The sequence below is a fragment of the Caenorhabditis briggsae genome (assembly GCF_000004555.2).
Source record: "Caenorhabditis briggsae complete genome, chrV, whole genome shotgun sequence".
NCBI lineage: Eukaryota > Metazoa > Nematoda > Chromadorea > Rhabditida > Rhabditidae > Caenorhabditis > Caenorhabditis briggsae.
Genome location: NC_013488.2, coordinates 10898519 through 10925605, shown reverse-complemented (window position 1 = coordinate 10925605; position 27087 = coordinate 10898519). Strand labels below are relative to the sequence as shown.

Below are 27087 nucleotides of genomic sequence, written 5' to 3'. Positions count from 1 at the left end.
AGTGGATATTCTGACCCCAAATTTTGTGAATATGCTCTCTATAATTTTCTCCGATTTTCTCCGAAATTTCAGCGAGATTGGTTCATTCTCCGCGGTTTTGCGAAATTTTCTCCATTTCTCCGAATTTTTCTACATTTTGGTGAATAACCCCATAATTATTCACTTTATTATCATTCGAAATGGAAGTTTTTGTGTTCTGGACGCTTGTAGGAGTCTGTAAAAAAATTCACTGCCAAGAAAAAAAACTCAATTTGAAAGACCGCGCACATGTCTCGACAACGAAATCCTAGTCCTCGCGGCCGTGTAGTCCTCGTGGACAACTATACAAAAACTCTTGTTTTTAATTTAATTGGTTTTTAACAAATATTCAAGCACGTTTCAACCGATAATTTTTTAGAATATGGATCAAGACGAAGAAGAATTATCAGCAACACCACCACAATCATCAAGATCTGAAAGTGAAGGTCCATCAGATGCACCGGAAAGCGTCATTGAAACGATAGAGCCTGTTGTTATTTTGGCAGCTCCTATTCAGCAGCTCCCAGCTATTTCACTTTCCGGAAACAATGCACAGCGAACACTTTGGATTGGAGATGTTCCTACTGATTGGTCTGAAGACACGTTGAAGCAAGTTTTCACTGTAAGTTATAGCCACTTTCATTGCATGTTTTCTATTTATACAATTTTTAATTCAGGAAAGCAACCACCCGCCATATAAAGTGAAGCGAGTCTATGTCAAGGACGAGGTACTATTTTCAAGTTTTTTCTACATCTTTCTTTGTTTTACAGCTGAAAGGATATTGCTTCATCGAGTTTGTAACATTCGAAGAAGCTCGCCAAGCCTTGTTCGATCTGAATGGAAAGAGAATTACCGGTTTCAAAGATATTCGCTTCAATTTGTGTTTTGCGAACGATAGTTACAATCCGTAAGTGATTTCGATTATACTTTCTTACCTGTAATTCAAATTCAGAAACTCGGAATTCAATCTCCACGTATCAAGTGTTCCTGAAGAAATGTCAGATGCCGAATTATACCGGATTTTCGACAAATATCATTCTTGCCGCGGAGCAAAAATGTTTCGATACATCGATGGAGCTTCCAAAGGCTCCGGATTCGTTCGTTTCGGTAATCAAACCGATCAACAAATGGCGTTAGTGGAGATGCATCGAACACGAGTTGGAAACAAAAGAATTATCTTGAAACTGGCTGGTTCTCGCGGTGAAAAGCTTGATCGAAACGAGCCTAGCTCATATAGATCTCAAAGAAATGAACGGCATCGTCCCGAAAAATCAGTGAGTTCGAAATAGAAAACTAAAACTGAAGTAACCTAAATGCATTCAGCATCGAAACGGAACATTAATACCAACTGCACAGCACGTGTACGATGCTTTTGGAAACCCAGTTGTTGTTCCAGTTGACAAAAATATCTACGGAACTGACCATCCATGGGGACCGTTTCCCGATGATCCGGATCTCGATCCCATTATTGGACTTGATCTTCTGAGTGAGTTTTTCTTATTATCAGTGTATTCAGTACTCGTGATCGTATTCGTCACCGAGTGCGGACTGGTGCGGTATGCTGTTGCGCTTTAACACGGTCTCCCAGAGTGAAAATTTTTGGAAAAGTTCTCTCGTTGTCTGCACTCTAGCTAAATTTTATTTTTTCACGCGCCTCCCCCTTTCTCTCGTCTTTTTGACTAATAGAAACTTATCACCAGAGTCATGGAAATTACAGAAAAGTACGAAGTTGAGCTATTTTTAGAGGAAAAATTATTTGCTGTGTTACCGAAGACTTCAGCTATCAGCCGCACAAAATTTTATAAAAATTTGAGCATTTTGAGCGAAGTTATGAATCACTAAACACCGACTGGCAAAAAACCGGTTTCATTCAACCGTACATAAGTCTATCAGGTTTTTACGGAATTGAAGAAATAAAAACGTCATCAATACCACAGAAAGATTTGCTACAATTGCTCCATCTTCGATTTTTGATTTAGGTCCTCATTTTCTTGAAAATCTTGAAAAAGTGTCAAAAATCGGGGTTTTTGAGAATTTTGTACTGAAATTTGTATCCTGCAAAACTCTGCGAGTATCCAACCGATTATAATTATCAATAGACCAAAATTTTTGTAATGGATTGTTCTACAATTCCTCCGTCTTCGATTTTTGATTCGGATTTGTTCCGGTGTTAGGGGGTCAAACAGTAGTACATTGAGCGATTTTGGACTTTGGAGGCAATTTCCATTTGGTTAAAAGTTGTTTTTTTTTTTGCAAAAAGCAATCAAATATCTAATTTCCTATGTTTTCTAACATGATAGTAACTTAATTTGCTCATAGAGCAAGAAGAGTTGCTTAAAAACTCGGAAAATCCAAAAAAGTTTTTCAAAGCTTCATATCTTGCTTGATAGTTTGAGACAAGTCTTGAAACTTCTTACAGACAATCTCGGATATGATTTCTATCACCCATAAAAATATTTTCAGAAAATATCCATCTTTGAACGTTTTTGAGACGTTCTTAGCTGTTCATCCATTTTCCAATTAAATCTGTGAAAAATTATACTGATAAAATAGCGTGAGAGATGAAGAGACGCAGAGACATTTTTCCTCTAGTTTTCAAATCAACAATTTGAAAAAGAGACCGTGCTTTAATGAGAAGAAGATTTTTCGAAGTTTTAACCCGTGAAAAATTCAAGTTTCTCTCAAATTTTAGTTGATTTTCCACCTCAAAATTAATTTTTTAAAGACCTAAAATTTCGTTACGTTATTTTCTCATTAAAGCGCAACAGTATACCAACCGTGTGATTAGCGATAAATTTCAATTTCCAGCCACCAAATATCGCCCTCAAATTTCCAACAAACGACTGATGATTGACACCGATCAGTTCATGTTGGACTTGGAATCAAGCCGGTGGAGCTCAATCGCTTTTAAGACAAACATCAAGCAGGAAGATCTTGAAAAGAGACTAGCTGATAATCCATGGACGGCCATTCCATAATCGTTCCATTTCAATGGGCTTTACTCACGAACATTTTGTTCTAATTTTTATATTTTCTCTTCCAATCTGTCCCCACATTTTGTATCCATTTGTTATTCTGTTCCGCATCACTTTCAACTATAAAGTATCGACACCTTACCAACTGTTTACACTCCCTTGACTCATCCTCGTGTTTGACCATGTATGGTCACTCCTCGAAACAAATTCTTCTCGTTACCACTTGATTCCTTTTTGGTTTCATTCTCGACTGACTCAGTGGGACTTCAATCCACCCAGTTTTGGAGTTGAACTATTGAAAATTGTTAACGAAAAAAAGAACAAACTGGTTAGGTTTAATATTCGAGAAGTGACGGTTTAGTAGTGTTCAGTTGAGTCATTCGCTTCTAAAATGGTTCCAATTTTCATTCTTCTGACTATTTTATATTCGTCTTACGGACAAGATTGCTCAACTCCACAGGTATTCGATTTCAAAAATAATCAATTCTTGGGAGACCTAATTTTTTAAAATTTATTATCTTTTCACAAAAACCGGAGCTGTGGAAGAGAAACGCGGAAAAGTCCCACAACAACAACTACAGTAACCTAAACATATTATTATTTTCAGGATTTTTTTCACTGATTTCGAACGAAATTTCGTCGAGTTTTCTGTTACTTTTCCCCAAAAAATCGTAAAATATAAAAAATAATGAAAACACCCGAAAATCGAGATAATAAATCCGAAAATCAAAAAGCGTTTTCAGGTTAGTTGTCGTTGTGGGTTCTTCAGCCACGACCACCGGCAATTCTCTTCCACAGCTCCGATTTTTATATTCCAGAATAATATTTGCGCTTCAGACCCTCTACACATGCTATATTTCATACCTTGGAAAATACGGAGTTGTCCCAGACGATGGTTATTTGCCTCGTTCTGAATTTTTGCTCACTCAAATGACAACTCATGGACTTCCAGTCATTTGCAAGTAAGTAGCTCGTTCCAGATTCATTCTCTAAAATGTTTTTCAGAGATTTCGATGAGCTGACTGGCTGTCTCGGAACTGCTTCTACATACTGTGTCAATTTCAATGTATTTTATAGTTATGCTAATGGGCAAGTTACCTCTTTCTTTCTTTTTCTATTTCATTCAATTCAGTCGAGATCCTCAAAGAGAAGCTCTCGCATATCTCCAGAATCATGCATTTTTCGAATTTGCATGTGGAACAGGAAAGGGCTTGTTCATGAACAACATCGACTGTCTCCAAAGATCTTTTGAACAAGTACCTCTCACAAATCGAATGCAACAGTGTGGACAGTCTAGTTTAGTAGTCAACGATAATTCTTGTCCGTGAGTTTTAAAAAGTTTCGGTGCCTCATGCTGGAATCGAACCAGCGACCTTCTGCACAGGTAAAGCGGAAAGTCCCACTAGCGGGCGAGCGGAGTCTAAGCGGCGAACAAGTCGCGGGGGAAGAGTGCGGCACGCCGGCGGGCCGCCATTCAGCTTTTTACGGTGAAAAATCGGACAGGAGCTCCGCTCGTACACAGGTTCTTATATTCTCTGAAAACTGAAAACAGTGGTTTTTCACTACAATTTTATTGAAAACTATAAAAAATTACAACAAAATGAAGTAAAAAATAACATAAAAGAAAACACATCGAGAAAATAAAAATTAAAGTTTCGCCTGGCTTGTTTTGCTTTTAATCTTCTTGTCCCCTTGCTTTCCCATCGAGTTCTCTGTCGGAGAGTTGAAAATTGTATACATTTTGAGACTTTTCGATCAGTCGAACCACCGACCACGTTATTTAACTTTTCGGACAGCCAAAATTTTATTCAAAAATTTTTGTGAAATTTTGAACAACATAGAAAAGGAGTTCTTATATTAAAATACGATATGAAAAAAACAGTAGTATGAAGAATCTCAAAATACCATTTAAATTGTTACAGATGGGCCACTTAACTTCTAATTTAGAGACAATTTATCTCGGTATCTGTAAAAGATATTGAAAAGTTGTCAACTGATAAAATTTTTTTCATAATATCACAAACATTTTCTCAGTAGACCACTTTTTTATATCACTTACAGTAACCGAGAAAGATCAGGTCAAAGTTTACAGTGTGTGGGCCCTTCTATTACAGGTTTTACGGTAAGCTTCAGACAAGGCAGGATTTCCATCCTTTTCAAATTCTTCATCCTAAGTTTTGAAGTATCTTCTGAACTTTGACAAGTTTCAAAATATATTATTTATCTGAAAATTTGCACTATTTTTCAAAGTATTCCGACTTTCCCCCGCCAGTTGCACGCCCGCGCCCACTCAGCGGCCGTTCAGCCGCCAATCGTCCGTTCAGGGTTTCAGAGAGGTTTCTGAGAAAAATTTGAAAAACGTATCGTTAGAATTCGATTTCTTAGCGATTCTGACAAAAATCTCAAAAAGTCAAATTTTTCCCCGATATTTTAGTAGCCCGCCGACGGGCCATCGTTGACCCTTCAGCGGTCTTCAGCCGCGAGTCGCCCATTTTTGCCACACCTGCGGCCGCTTAGACTCCGCTCGCCCGCTATTGGAACTTGTCGTTTTACCTGTGTGTTTACTAGACAGACGCTCTGTCACTGAGCCAATGAGGCGCTGGTTTTCCATGATCGAAAATACATATAAATTGTTCAGACCGGCACTTGAGGTCACCGACTGTGTGAGACAACAAATAGTTCAAGCTTGCGGACAAAGCGCTGGAGCTGCTGCATGCGGTAAGCGTATGATGTTGTTCTATGAAGTTATTGATTTGTTATCAGGTGCTGCGGCAAACATTGAACGTCGTCTGGATTTCCTGGATGCTGCATGCCTGACTGAAATGGATGCTAGATGCTCTGTATGCCAACTAAAAATTCTCACATCATTTATTCTTTTCTTTATTCACCGAGTTATTTTCAGTTGAAATAATAAAATCTCCGAAAAAAACCAAACAACTAGTCATGAAGAAAAATAAATCATGGCAGAAGAGAGAAACAATAATAAAAATGGGTCACCGAGATATTTCGGTAGAATGTTAGGTGGACAATGTACATGGAAAGCGCGTAGAATTCTGTAGGTTCAAATGATTGGAACAAAAATATCAATGGAAAAATTAAAAATTGAAATTTAATTCAGATCCCGTAATGTTATTCAGTTATTGTGGAAACAAAAGTTAAAGCTGGTTCGTAAGGTCTTCAATGAACTTCGTCACAAATTTCTGATTATCTTTTCTCCATTTGATGGTCACTTCTGAAGTCTCCTCCATTTTATCCAGTCCAAGTTCATTTGCTTTCGCATTTTTGTTCCGGAAACTTCTCAATTGTTCAAGCCCTCCTTGGGTTTTGAGAGTGCCAACGATCGAAGATAGGACCCGATGGAATCCACTGTGATCTCCGGCAAGTCTGAAATCAGCCGGTTTGTTGGAGTCCCGTTCAGAATATCTAACCTTATCATCATATCATCCCATCTGTCTATCAAGAAGTTGAGCATTGAATCAGATGTGGCATCATTTGTACAAATTTTAGAGAACAGGGTAGCAACATCTTGAAGTCGGAATGCAGACCCTTCTGGTTTCATGGAATCCAACAAAAGTCTAAAGAAAATTATAATTACAAATTTTTGATCCAATGTCTAACTTTTTGAGGGTCATGATATCTTTTGAGCAAGTTATTGCATTCATCAGATTTCCCTTCTCTACTTGATTTCTTTCTGTTTTGTACCAATGGAAAACTTTGTTGAAAGTTTCGGCATTTCCATTTCTGACTGCTTGGCAATAAGCTTCTGCTCGGAAAGGTGCTGCGATTCTGAAATTTTAGATTTTTGGGGTTTTTAAATGTTACGGCTGGACTCACTGTGAGCATTCTGACAAGATTCTAGAGGAATCACACTTGGAATTGACTTCATCATTGAATAATTTCACCATATTGGCTCCACACGATGGTTCTCCCATTCCGCAATCATTGAGAAGAATTATTTGAGCAGCGTTTCTGAAAATTAATCAATTGGCCGAATATTCAAAAAAAAATTCCCTTACACTTCAAAGAATTTCTTATCATCCAAATAATTTTTGGACACAAAATCGATATCTCTCTTGGCTGGAGTTTTCTCTGCTAGTGCAATCATGAACTTGTAAACGACATGTTTTTCTGGATCAGTTCCATACATGTCCACTAATTCACGGATCTTGGCAATTGTTGCTGACCATGGCATGTAATCTTTTTCGTTCTTCAGATAAGTCAACAACTGAAGTGGAACACTGTAGTTGAGAAGACCAGCACGAGCTTCAGCAAAGGAGTCATCAATCAAACGAACGCGAGTTTGTGTTGAGAATTGCTGAAATATGCACTTGAAAAGTAGTTTTGAAAAAAACACTGAAACCTCATGGTTCTCTTTGATCATATAAATAATCTCTTTCCACATGTCATCAGTATATCCAGCTCGATAGAATCCATTAGATTCAGCATTCAGAAGTACTGGTTTATCAGATTTAATTATGAGAGGCTCGTTGCTCTTCATCCATTTCATCTCGATATCCGAAGACCCAGCAATTTGATACCAGACAGGAACATCCCATTTGAAACTGAAAAAAAAAACAGAATAAGATGAAATTGAAACGTTTCCTAAATTCGCTTGTATCAACTCACTTCCAAATCGGATGACTGTATTTTTCTTCCTCTTTTCCAGATTGGAGAGCCTTGAATCTGCTTTGAGTCACCTCCAAATGTGTTTTATTCATTCTTGTAGCTTTCAAAAGGGGATATCCCAATTGTTTGGTCCATGGATCCATGAAAATTGAAATATTCAATTTATCTCCTTTCGGCCCAATGACATTGTCCGGAAGCTTATAGCAAGAGCCCTAATGAGATCAGAAGCCTCGGCATTATCGAATTGATGACGTGTCAAATAGTGATTAATTCCAGTGTTGAAATTTTCCTCTCCAATTGTTTTGCGAACCATATTGAGAACGGAACCTCCTTTGTCATATGTCACACTATCAAAAGAGTCGAGAACTTCCATAGCTTTGTCAATTTTGAATGTCATTGGATGGGTAGAAGCCACAGAATCAGCACCGAGTGCAGTCCAGAGAGCATCCATTGTGAACCATTCTCTCTGAAAATATATACGAATATATTAAAGTAGTTAGAATAGGGTTCATATACCATTCTGAAATTTCCATCGCTGATTTCATCGGTTCCGAGGTATTCGACCAAAGTGGCGAATCCTTCATTCAGCCATAAATCGTTCCACCATTTCAATGTGACCAGATTTCCGAACCATTGATGTGCCAACTCATGAGCAATCACCACAGCAACTCTTCGTTTTTGTGATCCAGGGTAGATTCTTGGATCGTACAACAAGGCATTCTCACTGAAACATGTCACCAGAGTTCAATTCGAAGATTAAAAAACTAACCGATAAGTGATGAGTCCCCAGTTTTCCATAGCTCCAGCAGAAAAATCGGGAAGAGCAACCATATCTTGTTTTGGGAGTGGGAACGAGATGTTATAGTATTGCTCATAATATTCCAAACATTTCACTCCAGCTTCCACTGCATATTTTGTTGCATTCTTTTCCTCTGGTCTCGACCAAACACGGAACTGAAATAATATAAAAATGTTATGATGTCTTGAGAGTAATCCTATGACTAACCCTAACGCCAGATTTAGTTGTTGCCTCGTTGTATTCAAACTCTGAAATAAAAATGGCCAACAAATACGAAGACATTCTCGGTGTAGTTTTGAAACTGGAGCTGATAAATTCCTCTTGAATATCTTCAGTCTTGTCTTCGATTCCATTTGCAACTGCAACAGTTCCTTTTGGATGAATCACAGTGACGGTCCATGTGGCTTTATATGCTGGCTCATCGAAACAAGGAACCATTCTACGCGCATACACAGGTTCCATTTGAGTTACTGCGGCCATTTTCACAGCTCCTTGACTGTTTGTGTAGGTAGTTTGATATAATCCAGACATGTCAGTACGAAGAGGAGCACCAAAGAATACCTGGAAAGAGATATTTGTTAATAATTAGAAATAAAAATATCAGGGTACTTTAAGAATAGCATCAGTGGTTGGCTCGACAGTTTTATCCAAATTGAAGAAGATCTTCTCGTAAGTATCTTGCTTATCATCGACTTTGAATGTAATCTGCTCCCCATTCACATATAATGTGCTCTTCTTCAAACGTTCACCAGTGAAATTCAAATCTTTTGAATTTAGTGTTATTTTCTTGATGCTCTTGGTGATGTTGAGTTTGATTGTCACCTGAAAATTGGGAAATGTTTACTGTAAAACCTGTAGAAAAACTTCCAACTCTTAACTTCTAGCCAATTTATCTCGATCCATGTTAAAGATACGAAAAAGTAGTTAACTGATAAACTGTTTACCATAATAACAATTTATTTGTTAGTTGACACATTTTCGATATCTTACATAGGAGCTGAGATAATTGAGCTCAAACTTGACAGTGTGTGACTCTTATATTACAGGTTTTACGGTAATTTAAATTGTTTTGCTAACTTCTTCTGGTCTTGCAAACACTACTCACCTGCCCTTCAAATGTCAAGTTCTTGCTATCAGCAGTATAGTTGTACCCAGGAAGATAAGTTTTGATCACCAGATCATAACTGATTGGGCTGACAGATGTAGGAAGTCGTAAATCACTTGCTGGAATCGCATCTTCTGGAGAAGAGGTTGTAGTTGGTGCGTCGTTTCTGAAATCAAGATAATTGATTCGGTTTTCTGTTAACCTAAATAACTCACCCAATATTTTTTTCGTATTGTGCTCGAGTGATGTGCCACGTGATAAAAGCGGTTATCACAATACCGAGTAAAGTACAGACGATTGGAAGAGCAAATGTCCTCACTTGACAACTTTTTTTAGTTTCTTTTGGAGGCGGATGACCCATCTGAAAATATAATATTTGATTCATGAGATACTATAGTAAGATTTAGGAGAAAACCTGAGAGAAGGAGTCATAGCGGTAGACAGAGGTCATGAATACACACAACAGCAATTAATGATAAGAGAAGTGAACAGTTAGAGTTGGAAGAGGAACTAGAGCAAGAAGAAGAAGTAGAAAAACAATAGGTCAAGAGGCGAGGTAGAACACGCAATCGTATATGAACAAAAAAACAAAAAGGGTTTTAAATAAACTTTGTTGAGTGCCTTACGGTTAGAGGAACAATAAGAGGATTAACGAGAGATGGTTCTGGTGGTAAACACATGGAAACAAAATGGGCTGGATGTGGAGGAGGAGCCCACTCGCTTTTTCTTTGCAATCATTTTTTATGGAATGGGAATATCACATTCATACGGAAAATGCTACACACATCTCTCTTCTTTTATGATCTTTGCCTTTTTCTGACAAAACATTACGAACAACACCACTTTTATCGAAAACTTTATGAATAAAAGTTTACAACAGAAGTGAGTGAAAAAAGTAGCATAATACAAATCATTATTGGTGAAAATTTAGGATTCGATTCGAATGATCGTTTTTCGAGAAATATACTCCTCGTTGCTCGGAAATTTTCTGAATTCGCGAGTTTCGTATATGTTTCTACGATTCAAAATTTTGAGAAACTGAATATTACGACTCTTTTCAAGTGCAGTCCAATCGAAACTTGGATCGAATACAAGTCTGGAATTATTAAGATATTTTGAAATCTAGAAAGAAACGTACCCTCTGACTTTGTCCTTATTTTTTGCACAGAACATTAAAAAACCCATGATATGTTTTCTTCCTGAACTATCATTTGTATTCAACCAATCAACCAGCTGGTTTGTGACTTCTTCATTTCGTTCGTTTCTCAAAGTCTCACAGAACTCTTTATCCGATTTAAAGTTTCTCTTAAAATAATCCCCAAATTGTTCAGATGGGTTACTGTAGAATTTTCTTAAGACTTTGGATGTATTCGTTGAAAAGCCCTTCAATAAATTGTTTTTTCAATCATCATGATACCGGAACTCACTTTGATAATTTTCAAGTCTTCATTGTTTTGTTCATTCAGCCTATTTATCATAAATTCGGTTGTTTTTAAAATGGTTTGTGCATATTCTTGAACAATTGGAAATTCGTCATTTCGCAGAGCGTTAGCAATGAGGACAAGACTATGAGGAGCTATCATCTGAGTATACGCATTTGATTCAAGGTCTAGCAGCAAACGAAGTTTGGTGCTCATTGAATACAGCTAAAAAATTTTTCGAGGATGATGCTATGAAACTGAAATTTTCTACCGTTGGGTTGTTTTCCAATTCTCTAGCAATTGATTGATACGACACATCATCATATATAACATCATAGTATCCATATGATTCAGCATTCACAATAATTGTTTTCTCAGTCCTTATTTCCAATTCATATTGATCCTTTTTGAACCATACGAGCTCATGACTACCCTCTCCAGCTACTTGGTACCAAATTGGAATGTCCCATTTGTATCCACATTCGTCATAATTTGTGTAATTCTTTTCTATGGGTGCTTCTCTATTCTGTGTTAGAACAACTCCTTCTGGGGTACGTGTTGCGAAAACTGTTGGATATGAATTTTGGTTAGTCCAGCATTCAGCAAATTCAGATATCGAAAGTGTGGTTTCATTGTTCGTGTTAGTTTTCCAAACGGCTTCCAATGCCGAATAGAGATAATCTTCTTTCACATTGGAGTACATATTTTGAGATAAATAGTTTCGCATAGCCTCGTAGAAATTAAGTGTTCCCACAATTTTTTCTAGCATTCGAATGAATGAACTTCCCTAAAAATGTTGTTAACACTTCAATGCTTTTTTTTGTCTATTTTACCTTTGAATAATAAATTGATTGAATTGTTACACTCCCATCTTTATCAAAAGCAACTGAACGAAGGGGGCGATACCTGTCTTTGAGTCTTGCCTCTTCTTGTTGTGATATATGAAACTTAAGTAAAGACATATGAGGAGTGGTCCAAGCGCAACTTACCGTATCTTGAGAAAAGTTTCCATCAATAAATGTTTGTCCGATTGCAGTCATGAAAGTTGCGAATCCTTCATTCAGCCATGTTTGATACCAGTATTTCATTGTGACCAAATTTCCAAACCACTGATGAGCCAACTCATGAATAACAACTTCAACAATTTCTTTATCGGTTCCGAGAATCAATTCAGCTCTAAAAATTTATCGATAAACTTTGGGTAATGTGATATCAAGTACCGATGTATAATAAGTCCCCAGTTCTCCATAGCTCCCGCTTCGAAATCGAAGACACTGACAAAATCAATCTTCTCCATGGGAAAATCAATACCAAAAAGTTCCTCGAAACCATCAACTGCGAGTCGACTAGCATTCAATGCCATGTCCACAGATTCAATGTTTTTGGGGTCAGCATAAACTCGAATCTGAAATTCAAAGGCTGGGTTTTTCGAGAATATTTAATTCTGACTCGAAGTCCTCTTTTTGTAGTGGTCTCTTTGAACTGAACATCTCCAACAAAAATTGCCAAAAGATACGAAGACATTTTGACAGTTCTTTTGTAAGTGGTACTTGTGAAGTCTCCATCCTCGATTGATTCCATATCAATTGTATTCGTCAAACCTACAGCACCGGTAGGATATGTCAGTTTAACTTGCCACGTAGCTTTGAACTGAGGTTCGTCGAAACAAGGAACCATAAAACGAGCGGAGGTGGCTTCGAATTGAGTGACAGCGTTGATCCTGTTAAAAATCAAATAAAAATCAGAAATTACTTAAATTAATTCTTACATAGGTTCTCCAGTTGGTTTTGTCGACTTTGTTATGTAATATCCTTTCCGATCCTCTCGCAGATATCCTCCAAAAGTTATAAAAACTTCTAAATTCTCACCGGGATTAACTATCTTGTTTAAGCTTAAAATAAGGAACTGATTGCTATCATTGATAGTCCAACTTTTGATTTCCAAATTATTATCACTCTGAATACTTGCTTCAATAGTTTAATCTTTTTGGACAACATACGTTGATAACTTTTGCATCTATTATCGTCAAATTGGATGAATGCAGAACAATTTTATCCATTTCTTGTCTGACTTCCATTCTAATAGATACTGATCCCAAATAACTCATATTCCTTTCATCTGCTTTCCAATTGTATCCTGGTAGATAAGTCGTGATATTGAGATCATATTCTACAGGAAAAATGGCAGTAGGAAGAGGAAAATTAGTATATTTAATTGTTTCATTCCTGAAATGTTAGTGTGTTAGTTGCAGCCGAAAATAAGTACCCAATATTTTGGAACTTACGTATTCTGAGAGTTAGTTAAAGTGGTTAGTATAAAAATTGAGAGTAGTAGTTTTTTCATTCTCACCAACAACTATCTGAAAATGTATATGAAAACGGTAGAAACCCAAAATAGAAGTATGCCCAAAAATAAAACAAAAGCGCGAGCGGAGCATGAGTAATCGCGCATTGATACTGTAAAATAATTGGAAACAATATTTGTTTACATGTTCTTTTTTAAAGTATAATATTTTCAAACATCTACACAGAAATATGTAAGTGACAGTTGCAACAAAATTAGCTCTAATTATGAGAAAGAGAAGGAGGATTTCATTCGAAATAAAAAATTAATAGGAAGAAAAATAGCTGTGAACATAAATTGTGTAATGAGGAATGTGTGATTCACTGAAAAAGAGAAAGAACAAAGCATCTGCAAATGGCATCTGAAGTCTTTTGTTTTCTTTGAGCGCTTGAGGTGAAAATAAACGAATGGGCAAACGGAATGACCGGAGCAACCGGACGAAAAGTGTGTGTGTTTTGGAGATTAGAATCAGTGATGATTTCGGATTGGTGTGGTCACTAATTACGGAGAAGCACATACTTTTTCACCATTTGATTGCAACCAGACAGGGGTTCTGGCTTGAATGCATTTATTTCTGTGTTGGGAAAAACTTGAATCAACTTGAAAATTCGTGGTCATGCTTTGACTCAATTTTAGAGATTCTGAAATTTAAAATTCAAGAATTCAGATAATCAGAAATTCGGGAACTTGTTGGAGTTTAAAATCTCAGAAATCCAGAACTTCAGAACGTCAGAAACCCGGAATTATAAAAGTTAGGAAAGCTCTAAATTCCTAATTTTGAAACTCGGTAACTCGAAATTGAGAAATTCAGAAGGTCTAAAATCAACTCGTTTTTTGCTTTCCTAGAAGAAGACAAAGTACATTTTTACAACGCTAAATTTGAAGTTCTGGTAGTGAAAGATATCAAAAAATTTAAAACGTTCGTTCAAATAAAAAGAAATGGATTCTGTCTTGTTTGATTGATGCCGATCTTTAGTTTTGGTTTTGACAAAGAAGATTATTCATTCTGCATTTTGGCAAGTTTATATTCCGAGACACTAAGGTACAACTACTGTATCAACTACACTGTATCAACTCAGAACAAGTATATGAAAATGGAGAAAAATCATGAGGGTTTTTCACCTTTTCAAGATTTAAAAATAATGGAGACTCCGCAAAGCATGACCACGAACGGATGGAGAATCCCAGCGACTGGTTTTAGTGTAAAGAAAAGATAGCTTATCATGGCAGATGTACGATGCCGCATGATACACTTTTTTGTCCTTTCATTTCACTCTTCTTTTTTTCAGTTTTACCTTCAATTTTGTTCTCTAGTCGTGTTTTATTCTACCACATATCTTATCCATTGAACATCACATGATTTTCTGAACTTTTAGGTGGCTGTGATTCCTGAGTCCGCCCGTCTGATCAAAACCAATGTTTCCAGAATTTTTCATGAAGTTTTTACACATCTGATAAAGCATGAAAAACGAGAAGAGAGATGATGTGAGGGGGCGAAAAGGTTTCAGATGGAGGAGAGAGATTATTTGGAAGGAAAAAATTGAGACAGAATTTAAAAAAAAAGATCCCGGAGGACTTTTTTGAACTTGTGAACAACTTTTTTCTCTTTTATAGGATCCTGAATTTTAACTTTATATTCAGGTTCAACAATGCGTTCTTGTTGTTATATGGTAGAATCATTTATCATAATACAGTGAACAATACGAAAAAAAAATAGGAACGCATTGAATTTTTTGAGTAACAAGAGGGAACCCGACTGTTCTGAAAAGGGTTGTTTAGAAAAAAAATCTGAAAAAAAAGAAGAAGAATATAATGCATATCAAAAACTCGATCAGTTAACAACAACTTGAGAAAAAGGGGAAGGAAATAGAACCTCGGAACACTTGAAAATGGAGATTCTTTATCGCTTTATCCATCTCTAAAATTGGAGAGCAAGCGAGGGAGCCCCTTTCCTTCTGAGCCCTAAGTTTTGACGAAGCTCGTAAATTCGAGAAATGGCCGATTGAAGGAGGGACCACGGGAGAGAAGAAGGAGAAGAAGACGATGGACGAAAAGACGCATGAAGTTTGGGATTTTGGAGAAAAGAAGATGAAAAAAGTAAATACCAGGAAGCTCAATTCGACTCCGTTCTTCCCGAAAAAACACTGAGAACGATTTGAATAGGAAAATCGTTCAAATCGCCAAAATTTCAAATCATCTCATGAATAACTTTATGACCGACCTAAAAATGAACTATGGAGATGTTAAAATAGCAAAGAACTGGTATCTCATATGACCAGGAACAAGTTTGATATGAACTAGTACATTTCATTTTTGTACTTATGAGGTGCATTCAAAATTAAACCGAGTTGACCCAAAATATAATAAGGAAATTGTCAAAAACTGAAATCATGTGATGTAGAACCATGAAGATCATCAGATCTCGAACGAAAAATTCCAACCAACAGTAGAGCCACAATTATAAAAAAAACAGTTGAAATGGTTGACATCAGCGAATTATCCCCGTCGTTCAGCCGAATTTCACTAATTTCCTTTTTTATAAAATACACACACACTACCACTATTCACAAACAAAACATATTTTCAAACTGTCAGAAAACTCTTTGAGGAAATTAAGACTGGAGCTTCATAGCGCGTTTTTGAAACTTCGAATATTTTAAAACCGAAAAAACTCGGAAAAACTTGATTTTTGAAACTTTGAATATCCTAATTTTCAAACTCCCGAGTTTCTGAACTTCCTTAACTCGCATTTTCAAACTTCTTAATTTCTCAATATCTAGATGTTTTTCTCGATGTTTGTTTTTTTTGAGATACTGATTTATTTACTAAATTTTGAGTTTCTCCGAACTTGAAAAATTCGCAATTTCGGTATTTCCATCTTTTCAATTTTTGATATTCCATTTTTGGACTTTCTGATATTCCGATATTCTGAGTTTCTGAATTTCCAACTTTTCAAACTTTTGAATTTTCAAATTTCTAAATTTCAAAACTTCCAAATTTTGAACTTTCGTATTTTCAAACTTCAGAATTTCCAAAAAAACCTGAGAATTTCCGAAAACTTTGAAGTTCCAAATTGGCGATTTTGAGAATTTTTGTTTTATTTTATGTTTTTTTTTCTAAAACTTATGATTCTATTTTAACAGTTTTCCATTTCAATTTTTTGACGATTTTTCTGGCACCCATTTCTTTAAAACAAACTGGTGTCCTCTTTTTCTTTTTTTTCTCACATTGCTTTTTGCGTATTCTTTTTTCTATTTGCCAGAACAACACACAGTGAAGGAATTTCGTCCGCAACGGCGCGTCAGTTACAATGTTTCAACTTTTGAGACAAACTCGCACTATGTTTCTGGAACCATTCTTCTCGTTCTTACGAAAAAAAACCCAGCGTTTTGTAATCCAACCTCTCTTTTTTTAGCTTAACAGCTGATATTAATGTCAATGTTGGTGATCAGTTGATGAATTAAAAAAGAAAAAAAAACTAGGCACTTCTTGACCAAGTATTTCCAAAATGATCCTTTACTTTGACTATTTTCTTGGGGTCTGTTGCTCTGGATACGCTAAATTTTCGGAAATCATCTGTGAAATTCTCATTCAATCCAATTGATTGGTTTCAATTTTCATTTGGAATAATTCTGGTACATAAAATCGGAGTTGTGGGAGTAAAAAGCATGTGGTCGTGGTCGAAAGTCCCAAAACGGCAACTAACTTTCCTAAAAAAGAGTTTTTCCGTATCTGGTTTTATCTGGTTTTTCTCTGCTTTTCGTCGAGTTTTCTATTATTCCTCCCCAAACTAGTCCGAAAATAACTAAAAATTTAATGATGAAAACATTGACTGAAAACGCTCGAAAAACGAGAAAAACAATACGGAGAACGGAAATATTTCTAGGTTACGGTACTTGTCGTTTTGGGACCTTCGGCCACGGGAACCGGTGTTTCTCATCCACAGCTCCGATTTTTTTTGTACCAGCATAATATTAATCCTTTGATTATTTTCAAAAACTCCCCCACTAAATGATATCACAGAAAAACCCTTCGATATTTATGTCTTAACTGGAGTGGATACTTCTGTTAAGAGTTTCATGATTGTGTGTTTTTCACAAAACCATTTGATACAGTAAACAATTTTTTAATTTTTCAAATTCAAGAACCTTCTCTGGAATATCTTGTCAATCTTTGGTTTTGAGCAAACAATCATTGATGCAGGAGCGCAAAAGCTTGTAAACAATGGTTTTGATACACGTCATTTTTTTCAGAGAGAAGGAAGAAAAGATAAGCCCAATAGAGAAAGAAATATGATTTTTTGGTAACATTTATATTGGACCTGATCAGTCTGTTTCTGGAAAATACATTTGCAAAAACCCAATCGATGGGTGTTATTCTGAACTCGACAAGATTTATGGGAGAGGTCACAGAACAGATGACTATCATCAATTGATGACTCATCCTGCCTTCTCGACAATGTTTCTATTCTGCAATACGTTTATTTCTCTCAACAAATAGATAAAATTGAATTCATGTGCTAGTGAAAACTGCTTCCTTCACCACTGAAACAAAACAATGTCTCTTCTATTATTTTTTTTAGATGGTTAGGATTGACAAGAGGCGAGAAATGACCTCTGTTTTCTCGTTTTCTTTCTTCATCTCATACTCTTTTCTCTATCATGTTCTTGTTTTCTTTTCCGCCAGTGTTACTCGCCGACGGAGTTTCGAACTTTCTTGGATGACGTTTCATTATCTTTCCTGAAAAAACAATTAAATGAAAACATGGACGGTTTCTTGTTCTCTCGTTACTTTCAAAGTTTGCACCCTGATTTTTCTGCTTCTATCATGTGATTCAAGACAAAGTTTGTTGTATTTTGTTCTTTCTAGAATCGACTGTTTTGTGCCAAACGATTCGATTTTCAGACCGATCCGAGAGTGTACGCAAAAACTTATTCCTGGCCTATGGAAGATGACCGTTTTTTGGATTCATCTTCTTCTACTTGTAGTTGTTGTAGCTGGCAAAAGTGAGTATTTATCAACACAAATCTACTGGACTTACATGGGATATGTTCAGGGTTTTTCGACTTGTAAAAAATTCACCTCATATAATTTCAGGCAATCTAAAACGACCATCGTTTCCGGATGATTTGTATCCAGCAAATATGACTCGCTTGGAGTTCCGTAAAAAGTGTTCTCTTCAATCAAACAAATTGGACTACTGCATTCTACAGTATAAAGCATGCGTCGGAACATTGACTACTGTGAGAAACTGCAATGCTAGATTCTGTTTATGCACAAAATCTACTGAAGACGATTTGGATGAATTCGATGAAGAATGCTCCCAGAACGATGCCTGCACTTCAGTTCATATAAATGGTCCGTTCTATAAGAATATAATAATAGAAGAGGAGACGAAACCAGCAATGAAAAATATTGAGAAGCATCTTAGACCGTTGTTTGAAGTTCATCAAGTCGTTGCGAAATCTTGCGAAATCGAATTGGAACTAGAATTGGCTGAAAAGAAGATGATAGAAGATTTCAACTCAACAACTCCTTTGCTGAATTTAACATTGGTATTAATCGAGGATCATGAAGATACTAAAGACTTTTTTCCAGAAACTCTTCGCTATCGCGAACGTCGAACTTCACAAAACCGAAAAGTGTCATGCTGCTTTGGATCAATATAGAAAAGTACTAGAAGATGGTGAGTTCTTTTCTTCAAATTTTCAATAAGTCTAGTCTGAAGATCAACAGAAGATCAAGATGGAATACAATCTCAAAAAATGGAACTAATTTCAGTTGATACCAAAACAGCCGGGAGTCTTCATATTCCCTACAATCTCTGGTTTGTTGGGGCAGAAATGGGCCCAATTGGAAGAGTAGCAACAAGAATCATAGCAGATGAAATGTGCCAAAAATCTTCCTGTAAGTCTTTTGAAGAATCTCCCAGTTCAGTTTTCATGTTTCAGTGGAATTCAACCACCAGAGTGTTTCTCGTGTTGCTTGTTATGATCAACAGGACGGACAGAAAAAGTGCGATGAGCTTTTTTCTAAGAATGTTAAGGTAATTGGGATTTTCAATAAAAATATGGTCAACTGTAACGATTTAATTTTAAGCGAACTCTTTCAATGTTGGACTCCAAAAAGATAAGATGCCAGATGTTTGTTGAGTTAATTGAAACACTCCAGTCAGCGCTGGCGGCCAAATTCTATTCAGAGGCAGCAGAATATGGTGAGAATTGGATATTTTAGAAAGTAATTTGTTTTTTCTCATTTTAGATGTGGACCCGTCGACAGTTCAAATTGGAGACAAGTTGTTTGAGAAAGGATTCGAAGCATCAGAAGATCAATCACTTACACAGAGAGGTACTATTTTTTCGTTTTTATCAAAATAGAAATCCGACTTCAGATACGAAATCCATAATAATCAGTTTGGAATCATCGACGAATACAACTTCTCTCCGCGTGAAGCAGTATTTCGAAAAAGTGTCGCTTGAATGCGGTAACTCAAGGAGTAAGTGATTTTATCCCATCTGTGTGCTCATCATGATGTACAGATTCTGCAGACGTCGTGGCTTCATGCGGGTATATGTATGCCAACTGTGTCCGGGAAAACAGAAAGAACTGCCAGAAGGATCTTCCAATCTGTTTGAAAGATATTGATGGGATGCGCCAATCATGCGAACATGCAATCAGCAAACTTTCTGATCTCCTTTGGCCGTCTTCGAAAGAGACACGAGGAATGGTTGCTCCTGTATCGGTAGATGATACAGAAGAGTCGTCATGGAGTATTATGAGCCCTACTATTCAATGGTCTCTCTTTTTCTTAGGAGTTTTTGCTTTCATTGCGATGATGGTTCTTATCATCGTGGTAAGAGGTACTATATTTAGTGATAAATGTTATCCGTAATTTCAGAAAACTCCGAAAACAAGAGTAACCTGCAAGAAGTTTTGTGGAGAAAATCAAACAGGCAACGATAATACACTGGAAGATCATGGAACCCTACTTCCGTCGGGCTCAGAAGCAGAAATAGCGATTTCGTCAAGTTCTGATGTGATTTCGTCCGTTTCGGATTCAGGAATCAGTTTGCCAAGTGCAGATTCAGAAAATTCAGGCATTGATATTAACAATGGTAACATTCCTATTATTGAATCGGCACTGAATAATAATCAAGATACTCTGACGAGTGGAGATATCAAATCTGAAGTAGTTTCTATTCGAGAATTCCCAGCAGTTCTTAAAAGTTCTCCGTGAGACCCAAATGATTTCATCTACAGGGTGGGGCAATAGTTTGGCAACAAAAAGAAGATGTCATAACTTCTCGGAAAATAGCCCAATCAGTTTCAAATTTTAACAGGATTTCATCAAAGAGATTTGTAACAAAGTTAAGTCACAGCTGTTTGTTTTTGTTCTGTTTCTAACGGCGGGGCTCAACTTCTTTGGGTTGCGTTTTGCTGGCACGGGGGTTGTCTGCCGGTAAATGGCTCCATTCCGTGGAAGAATGATTTTTGAGAGTCTCCAAAATTGTTTTAAAACAAACTTGAACACATGCTTGAAAATTACCTTGCACGAAAAGCGCCATCGTATTGTTGTCTGACTAGAGACAGGCCATCCTTTCTCGGGGATCAAAATGGAGAAATTGGCTTGGCACTCCTGCTTAACATGTTTTGTCGTCTGAGCAGGCGCTATGTCTTTTTGGAATGTCTAAATTTGCTATTCAAAGTCAGATTATGACACAGACAGTATGATTTTTACTAGAAGTAGTTTTCTTGGTACACTTGGAGACCAGGCTCCACCAAAAACAGCGTTTTTCCTCATTTCGAGTAATTCCTCCAAAACTCATGATTTGCTGAGGATTGGCTGCCCAGAGAATTAAAATATCATTACTGATAGATAGCCGAGGGCATTGTGTCTATACATGACAATTTTTAGAATTGAGTTTTGCCTCTAAGCTGAACAGTGTCTCATCAATGAAAGAGGTGGTCAAGCGCGTGCCAGAAAAACATCAAAGGATGCGTACAGAAAGTAGTGCCGTTTTCGTAAAAATTGAGGTAAGGATATGAAACTTTGCACATTTACTAATGAAGAGACGAGAAATATTATTAACATAAAAGCAAGGCCTGAAAAGTGTGCCGGCGCGCATCAGCTTATGTCAAACGTTTGTTGCCAAACTTTTGCCCCACCCTGTATGTGTAGAATTGTTCCCCATCCAAACCTTGCCTTCCGTTTTCATTTTTTTTTTCAGTGTGTGTTGACACAAACTCGGTTATTTTTTCATATTTTTAGGGAAAAAACGTTGAATCCATAACATAGTTACTAGGTAAATTTGCCCCCAATCTCATAAAAACCCAATCGCACTCATGACACTGGTTATTTCTACCTCTCATCTCCAAACCATCGTTCAATTGTTTATATCTCGTATGTATTTTGTTAATAACTTTGTTATCCTGTATCAGGAATAAATCATTGTTTTTTCATAGTCTTTTTTGCAACAGGACGAAAAATTATAAATACTTTTGAACGTTTCGATTGAAACACAAGCTTCTGTCAGATAATCCGAGAAGTTTTTTTTTAATATGAACGAAATTCTACTTAATAAAAAAATGCAGAAAGTACACATTTTTTGTTTTTAATACTTGAAGGTGAGCCATGAAAACTTTTCTCCTAAAGAAGCAGCCGAAAGAGAACCGACGAGTCGTCGAGGGACTGTTGACGGACAATCGGAACCCTTGGAAAAGAGACTTGAAAGTTTTGATTGGTAATGAGGCAGAAAACAATATTATATGCTTCTGCTAGATTTTGGAATTATGATCGAAACAAATTTCTCCACTTCAAAACATAATCGACTGCTAAAGGACAGTCGACTGGTCGATGACCGCTGTTTGGCGGACCGAATTCCTGCAGAATGAAAGTTTTGGTAAAAATTGCTTTTATAATATCAAACTTGGCCCCCAGAACAATCATTATAGAAAACTTCCCGGAAATTCTGATAATTACGGAAAATTTCTTAAACTTCTAGAAAACTGAGTCATTGACTGAGTTTGGAAAAGAGAGTCGCATCATTTTTTTTTCTATTTACTCATCACAGCCCAGTATAAAAACGAGGCTCAGGCGAGTTGTAAACATGCTGCACTGATAACTTTTTTTGTCAGGCACGCTCTTTCAGTCTAAAAGCGTATTTAAAACTTACCATTAGAAAACTAGTTTCTATACTGATAGTTCAATTTTAAGAACAGTGTTTTACCTTTGCCTATCAATTTTTAAAAATTGCTTATACTTAATCTCTCTGTTATCCATTTTGTTCATACGTTTTTCTTTTTTTTCAAAATAGTTTCTTTCTCACTAAAAACCTCCAGATATTCACTCTCAAGTTTTGGCGAATGACACAGTTCTTTTTCGAAAAAACCATCGAAATACTCTACGAGGACATTGTTTGCTTTGATTATTTACAATGACACAAGTTTTACTCGGCAAGATTTCCGTTTATCTATTTATCCATATAAATTTTCTTTCAATGATTCAGTTCTGGCATTATTAATTGTGTCGAGTTCTTTGAGAACCGATGAGTTATCCCTTCGAGAGCAATGCTGGAAATATTACATGGCTGTGAAACTCTGTACTCCCCAGTATGACAATTGTCTGACTTCGATAGGACAGGACTGTTATAAAAGTTTGGATATTTGTATTGCAGTAAGTGCTGTAAGGAATCTCTGAATCAGCCGACGTACCATTGCAGGAGTACAAGACAATAGAAGATAGTAGCACGTGTGAAGAATATCTTCAAAACTTCATTGAATTCAAAAAGAAAAATGAAACCAACTATTCTATGGAACTGTTTGAAAGGCATACTTTCAAGGATTCATTAATGACAAATAAAAAAGAAGAATGTAATGTTTCGGTTTTCGAAAATCACCATAATTTTCTCTCCAATGTTTCCCCCTATTCAAGGAGAATTTTAAAGGATCTTCCTAATCTAATACTTAAATAATGTGAATGTCCAGTACAGAATTCAGGAAACATAACCATGGGTGAGCAAATAATGTGATTTAAAAGATTCGAATTCATCTTTCAGAGATTTTCGCACAATCAAGGAAATCTAGTATTCCAATACAGTTTTACTACGGTGGACTAAAGAATGTGAAATGTTGGAAAGAAGTGGATCGATTGCTAGCAGAGACTCTGTGTGGAGAGACATCAACATGTTTGATTTTTTGTGATTTCGAAATAATGAATTTAAATATTTTCAGTCCTGATCAATCATGAATGGGCCAAGCAAGCTGACTGTCTTGAGGATCCCGCTTTGAATAATTGCACTTTGGCATTCAATGAAGGATTGCAGGTATCTATACTTCATTAAATATTATGCTTACAAATGCAACGACTTTTAGAGAGTCTCCAAGAAAAGTGAGAAACCACTTTTTTGTTTGGTTTATGTTGAAATAGTGACCAAGTCAATTCAGTTTTTCAATTCTACGTCATCCGGTGAATTGCCATTGTTAATCATCACATCGGAAAATATACCGGACTGTTTTCAGATTACAAAATAGTTTATGTAAAACTCGATTTCACAGACAGCATTCGTTTCCGTGATGATGAACTCTACCTGATCAATCAAACAAATCGAGATATATCGCTGGAATGCTTCCCAGTCAAAAGTTGGATTTATCATTCTTCAAATGTCATAAAACTAACTTTCAGGATCTCTCAATGCTTACAATTATACATTCCATCATTGTAAAAGACATTCTGTGTCCAAATGTGAGGAAGAATTTGTTGAATATCTGAAAAAAGATAAAGGAATAACCAAAAAGTGCGCTTCAGTGGTTTTTCCAAGGAACAACAGTTCTGGATTCCCAAAACAATTGGGGCTTTTTCTCTGGAGTCATAAATGGACATGTTTCATATTCTGTACTGTTACTGCCATTATCGGATGCTCGAAAAGCATCAGGAATTGGTTGGTAAAAAAGCTAGCTATCAAAACGTTCACCTATCTGGTAAGATTTTTCCTTTGACCTTTCTTCAAAAACTTCATCTTATTGCAGGCAAAGCAACTTGATGCTGCTACTAAATATTTTGACAATTTGTTACCCGCGAATGTTGCTACTCAAGGAGAGCCTTCCCAAATCGAAAGCAGCATTTCAGAGACTCAAATGGACGAACCACGAGACGACAACAACCAAAATGTCGATCAGAATGCTAGTCCTCTCCTACCTGTTGATTATCAGTGTTCCACGTCTTCACTGACTTCAACCTATGAAAACCAAAACGAGAATCAACAAGAAGAAAACCAGCAGAACAACCAAGACGCTTCGAATACTTTAGTTAATACTGTTTCAATCGAAAATCTCAAAAAAGGGAAAGCCGAAGAGTCAAAAAAGGAGAAATCTACATTTTCCTCAAGTTCAACCAATTTCCTTCGATCATTCCGTAACATGATATGTTCATTGACGAGAGTCACCTGGGCGTTGGGCATTTCTCCTGCATATATCTTTTTTCGACAATCTTCGTATCGTACTGAAAGGAGTTCAGCTGCGACCAAGAATCCTAATGAAAATAATGTAAATCCTAGCCAAACTGCGATCCTGATACCTTCTGATAATAATTAGTTGCCGCTGTCTACTTTCGTTGTTTGTGTAACCCATGATTTTTTTTTGTTGAACTTCATTTTTATTTCCGAGAAAAAAAAACAAGTAATTGTAAAAAAACCGCGTTCGAAAAAACGAAATGGAAAGAAGAGAACCACAAAACCCGAAATTTTCCAAATGATTATGCCGAATAAGTATCTGAACGACGTTATTCCTCCCTTGGATGATAGTTTTCATACACATATTTCGTTCGTGTTTTCACTGCATCCGTTAGATTTTTCTGATATTTTGCCGGATAATCAGTCATACTCATTGGCCCCATTGCAACAATTTCCTTCAACCATGTCTTTCCCCAATTCCACATTTGAAGATCTCTGTAGTGTCGAACGAGGCCTTCCTCTGGCTTTAATTCGTGAATATGATATCCAGGATACATCATTGATGGTCTATGAGTCCACATGGCAAGTACTTTCTCTGGCATAACAATGCATTTGACAGTGTGTCCTGGTGGTCCGATAGCGGAAGAATTGTGCCAACGAAGAGTCGGAGACCATTCATCAATCGGAAAACTTTAAAGTTTCTTTTCGAAAAAATACAAATTTTTACCTGTTTGTCTCCTTCATATTTTTCAGGCAAAAACTCAGTTTTCATAATCCATTGCTGCCTAAACTGAATTCCAGCAACACTATCATCTTTCACTTCTCTCAAATAATCAAGAATCGTTCCTGGATACTTTGTCATTAGCAGTCTTTCATCAATATCAGAAAAGAGACTCCATTTCGAAACATGTCGAGTTCTCAGCGTACAATCCTGAAAATTTATATAATTACCGAACCCCTTAAATATCGTATACCCTGAATGCGACGATTTGCCAGTGAAGGAGTTCTCGATCATTCCTTTCCAGAAAATGTGTTACTGTAGCTTCTCCAGTTCTGACGTAATCCTGTAGAAGAGCGTTACTGTACTCATCGATGTGGAATACATAGAAGTAGAAATGAGTCATTCCCTGAAATAGAGTTTTTTGAATTAAAAAATAGTGTCGCGTTGTACCTGCAGCTTGTAGTGTTCAATAATTTCTGAAAGTTGAAGCCATTTTGGTTCTTTTCCATAGATATTGGACATACAGAAGGAAAATTCATGATCGTATACTGAAAATTTACTTTTTATGAGATGCTCGATATCTGGATTTTACCTTTTTGTGTTCGATCAATTAGTTCTATTGGATAGGTGTAGCTGTTATTGGCTTGAGTACTAACGGATAACCGATGTGTTCCTTTTCGTTTTTGGCAGTTCACTACAAATTCTGGGAAGTTGTATGATTGAAATGCTGGCAGCATTTCTGTTCCATTTTTGCCAAAATATCGACAATACACAATTGCTCTGAAATTTTTCAATTAAAAACAAATTACCATACTTGTAATCCGGGCCTTTGCCGGGCCTTCGCGGGCCCTGGCATAGTTTCTCTCAGTGTCAATATTTTAGGACCACCTAAATTTGATATGATAGAACTCGACGAGTACTACAAAATGATACTACTTGGAAAACTGTATCTTGTCTATGAACAAAGTTACAGGCCATCAAGTGGCTTTTCCCGGACGCCCCGGAAGGCCCGGGCCGGGCCTGCTTTTTTCGCTCTTTTTCGCCTGTAACTTTGTTTGCAAACAAGATAGAGTTTTCCAAATAGTATCATATTGAATCTGACAAGGGAAGTGTTTTCAGACAGTGGTTGAGAATTTGTTCAAACTTTGGTCATTGGTACTTTTGGACACGCTGATCACAGCGCTGCTTTTATTTTTTCCCCTTGCCCCTCTCAAAAAAGTTATGGGGCTCTGAAAGTGATTTCAATAATAATAACAGTTTTTCGGAGTTTTTCGGAGTTTCTCGTTAATAACAGTTTTTCGGAGTTTCTCGAATGTAAATCGTACTTTTGAAAGTTTATCTACAATCGGAGAAAGTAGCCTCATTTTTCAAAAAAAAATTTTTTTTGAAAAAAAAGTCGCCATGGGGTACCCCCTTTGAAAATTTTTACAATTTTTTGAAAAATTTTCAAATGTGGTAAAATGATTTTTAAACGTAAAGAACCGATAAAAGTCTTTTCATGACATTTGGTATTCTAAATATTTCTGGAAATCACAAATATGTGCTTTCTTTAAAAACTTTAATGGGGTTATGCAGGTAATAAATTTGCAATAAAAATGGCAAATAAATACAAATAAATACTATGCACGTAT

At 36.6% G+C, this 27087-nt stretch overlaps 7 protein-coding genes across 7 annotated transcripts in view; 4 read left to right on the top strand and 3 right to left on the bottom strand.

The window, feature by feature from the left end:
• Positions 1–400: 400 nt before the first annotated feature.
• On the top strand, positions 401–2997 carry CBG09513 (the record flags this gene model as incomplete). Its single annotated transcript, XM_002636974.1, has 6 exons — positions 401–640; positions 696–746; positions 790–926; positions 972–1293; positions 1343–1505; positions 2828–2997. The coding sequence occupies 6 exons, from the start codon at positions 401–403 to the stop codon at positions 2995–2997; spliced, it is 1083 nt and encodes a 360-aa protein (XP_002637020.1).
• A 388-nt stretch (positions 2998–3385) lies between these two features.
• On the top strand, positions 3386–5900 carry CBG09514 (the record flags this gene model as incomplete). The annotated part of the gene is made up of 6 exons (XM_002636975.1): positions 3386–3454; positions 3832–3956; positions 4000–4083; positions 4127–4318; positions 5633–5712; positions 5758–5900. The coding sequence occupies 6 exons, from the start codon at positions 3386–3388 to the stop codon at positions 5898–5900; spliced, it is 693 nt and encodes a 230-aa protein (XP_002637021.1).
• Positions 5901–6149: 249 nt separating this feature from the next.
• Positions 6150–9975, bottom strand: CBG09515 (the record flags this gene model as incomplete). Its single annotated transcript, XM_045237659.1, has 14 exons — positions 6150–6378; positions 6423–6569; positions 6613–6780; positions 6829–6963; positions 7011–7556; positions 7621–7832; positions 7856–8086; positions 8137–8344; positions 8390–8574; positions 8627–8980; positions 9029–9241; positions 9525–9690; positions 9740–9885; positions 9940–9975. 14 exons carry the CDS (start codon positions 9973–9975, stop codon positions 6150–6152), a joined length of 2976 nt encoding a protein of 991 aa, XP_045094027.1.
• A 476-nt stretch (positions 9976–10451) lies between these two features.
• Positions 10452–13906, bottom strand: CBG09516 (the record flags this gene model as incomplete). The annotated part of the gene is made up of 11 exons (XM_002636977.1): positions 10452–10620; positions 10663–10907; positions 10952–11170; positions 11217–11732; positions 11779–12121; positions 12166–12350; positions 12395–12665; positions 12714–12901; positions 12945–13170; positions 13295–13401; positions 13808–13906. 11 exons carry the CDS (start codon positions 13904–13906, stop codon positions 10452–10454), a joined length of 2568 nt encoding a protein of 855 aa, XP_002637023.1.
• Positions 13907–18239: 4333 nt separating this feature from the next.
• Positions 18240–20525, top strand: CBG09517 (the record flags this gene model as incomplete). Its single annotated transcript, XM_002636978.1, has 10 exons — positions 18240–18294; positions 18386–18843; positions 18887–18974; positions 19070–19195; positions 19240–19334; positions 19388–19502; positions 19550–19636; positions 19680–19784; positions 19828–20141; positions 20187–20525. 10 exons carry the CDS (start codon positions 18240–18242, stop codon positions 20523–20525), a joined length of 1782 nt encoding a protein of 593 aa, XP_002637024.1.
• A 2346-nt stretch (positions 20526–22871) lies between these two features.
• On the top strand, positions 22872–24877 carry CBG09518 (the record flags this gene model as incomplete). Its single annotated transcript, XM_045237658.1, has 8 exons — positions 22872–22961; positions 23077–23163; positions 23385–23472; positions 23519–23610; positions 23660–23753; positions 23807–23926; positions 23970–24265; positions 24314–24877. The coding sequence occupies 8 exons, from the start codon at positions 22872–22874 to the stop codon at positions 24875–24877; spliced, it is 1431 nt and encodes a 476-aa protein (XP_045094026.1).
• A 187-nt stretch (positions 24878–25064) lies between these two features.
• Positions 25065–27087, bottom strand: part of CBG09519 — a gene marked incomplete at both ends in the record, with an annotated part of 5013 nt that continues 2990 nt past the window's right edge. The window contains 5 exons of the mRNA XM_045237657.1: positions 25065–25302; positions 25341–25666; positions 25710–25862; positions 25907–26004; positions 26049–26236. Coding sequence (XP_045094025.1) covers positions 25065–25302; positions 25341–25666; positions 25710–25862; positions 25907–26004; positions 26049–26236 — 1003 coding nt within the window. The remainder of the gene's footprint in view (positions 25303–25340; positions 25667–25709; positions 25863–25906; positions 26005–26048; positions 26237–27087) is intronic.